The 5,926-nt window shown below is 41.7% G+C and overlaps 1 protein-coding gene across 1 annotated transcript; it reads right to left on the reverse strand.

The window, feature by feature from the left end:
• Positions 1–1,326: 1,326 nt before the first annotated feature.
• On the reverse strand, positions 1,327–5,347 carry FSUBG_14086 (aminodeoxychorismate synthase; the record flags this gene model as incomplete). Its single annotated transcript, XM_036679043.1, has 4 exons — positions 1,327–1,371; positions 1,485–3,439; positions 3,599–4,924; positions 4,978–5,347. 4 exons carry the CDS (start codon positions 5,345–5,347, stop codon positions 1,327–1,329), a joined length of 3,696 nt encoding a protein of 1,231 aa, XP_036530454.1.
• Between the last annotated feature and the right edge of the window lie 579 nt (positions 5,348–5,926).

The following is a 5,926-nucleotide window of genomic DNA, read 5'->3' on the forward strand; positions in this document are numbered from 1 at the left end:
ATATTTAGGGTTAAAGTTCTATTTTAGGTTTAGTAGTATATTCTTCTATAATAAGTTAAAACCATTATACTACTATGCCTTTAAGGTATCTAGCTATATATATAGTCTTAGCTAAATCTTTCCTAAACTAGGTTAGGTAATAAATTATAAAGGCTTTATACTAGGTAAGGAATATAGCTAGCTTGCTAGGGGTTCTATTAAATAGCTTAAGTAGGTTAGGCTTAAGTATTTCTCTAGTATCTCTATCTATAGCTATAGTAGTAGTAAGGTTATAAAATTCCTAGATATCATTCTAGTATTCTAGTTAGCGTTAGCTTAAGCTGCCTATAGCGTAATAGTTTTTACCAAGGTTTAGTATATTTCGTTAAGGTTATTAGTAATACTTATAAGCTAATTATAAAGTTTCCTAACTTCTAAGTCTTTAAAGCTATTTAAAGAGTTACTATTATTTATATTCTAATCTATAGGTAGATAAGTATTAATAGAAATAGGGTTATTATTAGTAATAGCTTATTACTAAATAGGGTTAATAGGTATAGTTATTATATAAGTATTGCTTAGTGTTATATAGTACGGTCTAAATAAGAGCTATTAATATATAATAGTTAGGTCTAATTATATTAAACTAAGCTATGCTTAGGTTTATTATTAGTAGATTGCATAGAGTATATACTAAGTATTATTAAAGTATTATATCTCTTAATAGTAAATTAATATATATTAGGCTTAATTAATATAAAGAAGTATTATTAATAGCTAGTAAGCTAGGTTCTATTTAATGCTAAATAAATATATATATATACTTATAGTTCCTTAGTAAAAGTAATATAATGTAAGGTTACTGTTAGTCCTGGAGTAATATAGTTTTAAAGTGCTATTAGTCTAATATTAGTTAGTTCCGTTCTAGTTAGTTTAATATTAGATCTTATAAGTATTAATAGATATAGGCTGTAGTATCTTTATTAGGTAAAATTTATAGGGTATGATTTTACACGTAATATAACTGCTAAGGTTATAATAAACCTAGAGTATCTAAAATAGATATTCTGGATAAGTTCTAGCTCTTTGTCTAAGGGTAATATTATCTTTAAGATTAGTTAATAAGTAAATACCTATTAAGAATACTTATTAATTAGCTTTTATACTCCTTAAGCTTGTATATATATAACTTAAGAATTAGTTACTAAAAACTGCTGTATAGATAAAGAAATTCTAATATAATATTTATTTATTTAACTAAAACCACAATTGCCATCTCACTTCTTTTATTGCATAAACGCCAATTTTCCTTAAAGACTTTTTTCACTCCGTTTAGTACCAAACCTCCTATGGAACTTGACCACCATCTCCGAAATTCTCATCCCAGAAGAGCTTAGAAGCCGTAGGAACGAAATTTCTTCTTCAGACCATCTATATATGGCACTTGGAATGATCAATCCGAGGCGCCGGAGTCTACCATCTAAGGCGTCTCTTGATCGACGAACTTTGGATGGACTCTTGTACCGAGAAAAAACGTCTGTAGGCTTGACAGATTCCTTCCAGGCCTGAGTAAGCAGAGCATCCTCCTCCTTTGTCCAGGGCCTTTGCTTGTAGTCACCGCCCACGTATCCTAGTTTAGACTGTCTGTCTTTCAAACCTCGCTCAGTACGCTGAACGCCGAACTTGGCTTGAATTTCTGACGCGATGACGCTCAGTGGCGTATCCTGCTCTAGCAGGTGCTTCAAGAGTGAGTCTTCTTTCTTGGTATACCTTTTTGTCTCTCGTCTTGGCATTTGGCCTAGGCGCTTAGCTCTTTTTCTTACCGTTGTCGCAGCGCGTTGAAACCCAAATTTGTCGGTCATTGATTTGGCAACTTTTGCCCAAGTGGGTTTTTGCTTCAGGAGTGCCAACATATAAGCGTCTTGCTCAGCTGTGAACCTATTATAGCCTGGAAGTCTACCTCCCGACTGTGCGGCAGTCTCACCAATAGGTTCGAAAATTGAATCGTCAGTGACCTCTGAGTTTGTAGGAAATCCGGTGCTCAGGTCTAACTCCCCCACAGCTTCAAGAGAGGTTTGCGTGATGCCATGGCCTCCCATGGATGTCCTTTGTCTTCTCCCAACCCACTCTTTGGTAAGATCTCTTTCGGTCTCTCTGTCCTCAGCTCTAATGTCAGTCGAAATAATTCCCCCTTTCATTGCCGCAATTCGTTCAATCGCGCGTCGCTTTTGGGGTCTCTCTTCAGAATACGTCGACTGATCCAGCATTTTCCAAGGTCTTTGTCGCTTTCGGCCAGCTCCGGAGCTGTAAACTGCCCCGGGGGAACTGGTCGTTTCTTCGTTTTGCACAACTGGTTTGCTCACGTAGTGGAGAGAATCTTTGTTGGACACCAGTGAGCTGCTTTGGCTTTTGTGCTTTTGAACAGCAACTCTATCACTGACCTGAGGATCAGCAATACCCCGGCCATAATCACATCCAGCTTCCTCCCATATATAAGTAATCAAAATACCATAAGAAGAGCATACCCATTGACACCGCATGTCCAGGCCTTCATGTTCGAGCTTCTTCTGTACGCTTGGCAGAACACCGAGGGATTCGAGAAGCCCTTCGACCCATTCAGGTGATAAGTCAGGATTCAGGTATTTAGTCGAATCAATCCCGCCAGTGTAAGTGTATGGGTGCACTCCTGACTTCAGTAGAGATCCCGAAAGTACTTCCAGAAGTATTCCTCGTATTTTTGCTGCTTCTGTCGGTAGGTAGCCTGTTCTGATGGACCTCAGGACCCAAGAAAATCGATGCTTTACTTCTTCGACGCTTTTGAAGCCCCATATAGGTCCAAGACCTCCAACATAAAGACACTCCCAAAACTGGTTGTCTGTCAGGTCCAGGGAACTCGAATCCGTTGACTCATCGAAAGCACGTTTGTGAATATCCTGCATAAGATGGACTAAGACTCTGAATGTTGACACGCTTCCACCAAAAGCCAGTGGCGCGGCAAAAAGTAGTTTGATACGGAGCCCAGAATTGGTTTCAGTGGATGACTTCGACTTCAGGGCGAGGGATCCACACCAAGAGACCTCGAGTTGCTTGAGTCGAGGCACGTCAGATGGCCAAAGTTGCTCTGATGTCATACCGTCGTTGTTTCCTATCACAACTTCGTTATTGGCATTCAATCTTTCTTTAAAAGAGTCGAAAAGCCTCGGGTCTATCTGAATTCTGTCGGGGGCCTCGAGTCTTTTGCCAGTATCCTTCCATGCATCATAGGCCCAAGTGGAGAGAATGTTTGCGTCACCGATGGTGTCGTGGTACTCCACCCAGGTGGATACGATGCTAATAGGTCCTCTGATTGGAAGCCGGGTTACAGGTACGCCATCTGACAGCAGTTGAGCTCGAGCCTGATGCCATATTCGAAGAAGTTCGGTCCAAGTCCAGGTCATATTATGGCGCGCTCTTCGGACTCCTGAGCCCCATTGAGCGTAATATAAAACCACTTCTCTCGCTCGTGCTGCAAGGTATCTTGATACCCGCTGATATTCTATCTTCACTACATCTGGTGGTTTGTCTGATCTTTGTCTTAGTCTTTGCGGGGTGCCAGTGTATCTTGTACCTTATTGCTTACCATTGATCTTTTCCCATACTGTTTTATGAAGAAGGGAGGGGAGGAGTGAACAAATCGTATATGAGTCAACGCTCGACCAGTCAGAGAGGAACCCTTCAGTCTCGAGGAATATGCGGAGAGTATGTCTCTCGATGATTTTGCCTTCAAGCTTTGGGATATGGTAGTAAATATCATCGTCGCTAACCGGGTGACTGATGAGGTCCTTTTCCGTGAGGAACTTCTTCAAAGCAGTAATTACCTCCCAGCGTCGTCGCCAGGTAGCCCATCTGAGTGTCAGTAGCCCCGAATCTGGATGTAAACTGAGACTTTTATACAGGCTGTAGGCTTGTCTCTTCGTTTTTCGGATTCCTTGTTTCTCAAGTAGGCAAAGGAGATGTTCCCAGTCAATGCGTTTTGGGTGCGAACGGTAAATCGTCCTGTAATTCCTTTCAATAACATCCAAGAATGTGGCCGCCTCATTCGGGGTCCAGTTGACACTTGACATCAATGCTCCGAAGTTTCGATGTGACTGTTTGACAGGAAGGGCGCGGTTGAGTCCTTCGAATGGCGATGCTGGCAAGTGACTCGGTCTACATTTATGACCGAACAACCAACCAAACTCCATCTTGGAATGATCAGACATAATATTGGATGTTGTGCCGAGCAATATCATGTCTATCGTTTCAGCTAAGGTAAGGAGAAATGGTAGGTGAAGAGACGAGCGGTGCATATGCGACCTGGGAAATGGCATTACTGTCAACAGAGCCATCGATACATGTTCAATATCTTCATGAGAGATTCGACGATGGGCCCAAAGAAAGTAGTGAGATCTAATACTCTCTTTTAGCGGGCCAGCTCTTGTCCGGGTCTCTTTAATATCCTGAATGCGAACCCAGTGAGCAGCAGCACGTCGCCTGAAGCCAATATGCGCCTTTGACGGATCTTTGAGTGATCGAGCTTGCCCAACATAACCCATGTCCCTAGAAAGGAGACCTCCTGAGCGATGCTGCCCATGGAGAAAGTATGTCCCAACGACGGAAGGTATCTTTGACATGTCTTTTGCAAGGGAGAACGATTCCAGTCTAGTGTTCAGGTCACTCCAGTCGTTTCCTCCTATCGCGGACCGAACGCGAAATGACCGCACATGTGGATGTAGGAGGAGCGATAAGAGGGCCTTTCGGCTACTCTCGTTGTAGTTTGCTAGCATCCAGAAATAGACGCTGTCGCCAAACGGAGACGAGTCGATTGCTTGTGGTGGATAATTGGATAGCTCGTGAAAGAGGCTATCCAGTACACTCATGTACCATTCGTCATGCTGGCGAATTCTTCTCTGGTGCGAACTGTCAACTGCATCAGTTAGAGGGGATTGTGATATCAAATCAGATTGTATTTCTTCATACTAGAATCAAGCGTTGGAACAGGTCCACAAGCTTGCATTATATCATCGATCAAGTCTTGGGCGAGTTCCGACGTGAATGTCCGGTTGCTGCTCCCGTTCTCCGGGTCTTCACCTGGCTCGTCGTCGTCGTCATCTAAGTCGTCGTCGTCATCTTCAGAGTCTGAGATATCAGCTTCAACGAGCTCTTCAAAGCGGGCATATTCGTCGAGACTCTTTGCTAGATACTGTTTGCGCTTCGTCTTGTCGTTTGTCGTCCTGCCTCGACTACTGTATGCCACCGTTTGACGTGAAGCCGCTCTGATCTTATAGTCAGAGATTTGGGTACCCCAGCCTTCATTACGCCTTCCGTGTAGCTCGTACGGCTGATCCATCTGGCTAGGAATCCGTGTGTGTTCCCAAGGTGTGATGAGGATCGATGCGTAGTAGTTGATTGATTGATAGTTAAAGCTTATGACATCTCAACGCGATATTTCGATACGCCGTGGACTGCAGAATATGGAAGCTGGGTTTTAAATTCTTACGGAACAAAGATTCCAGATAACTTATAAAATGCTCACGTGAATGGGGTTGCCATTAGCCGCCCGCAGTAATCTAGGGTACACCGTGTTGAGAGGGATGTGTATATATTGACTGTGGCTAACTAAGGTCTTGGGCTAGGAGGTCCGGCTAATATATAAGGTAGGTGCCTTAGGCACCTTTAATACTACCCCTTAGCCAGGCCATAATAGCACTATAAGTAAAGCTATTTATAAGATAATAATTACCCTTTCTCTTATTTTCTTAGTATTTTCTATATTAGTAGTACTTATAGATTAAGCTATTAAATAAATTAGCTATATAACTAATATATTAGTCCTTTTATTAGTCTATTTATTACTATTTTATTTATCTTAATGTACTATATATTAAAATAGCCTATTTTTATTCTTTAGATAATCTATTTATATTAT

Source organism: Fusarium subglutinans, assembly GCF_013396075.1.
Source record: "Fusarium subglutinans strain NRRL 66333 chromosome Unknown NRRL66333_c0000544, whole genome shotgun sequence".
In the NCBI taxonomy this organism is placed as follows: Eukaryota; Fungi; Ascomycota; class Sordariomycetes; order Hypocreales; family Nectriaceae; genus Fusarium; species Fusarium subglutinans.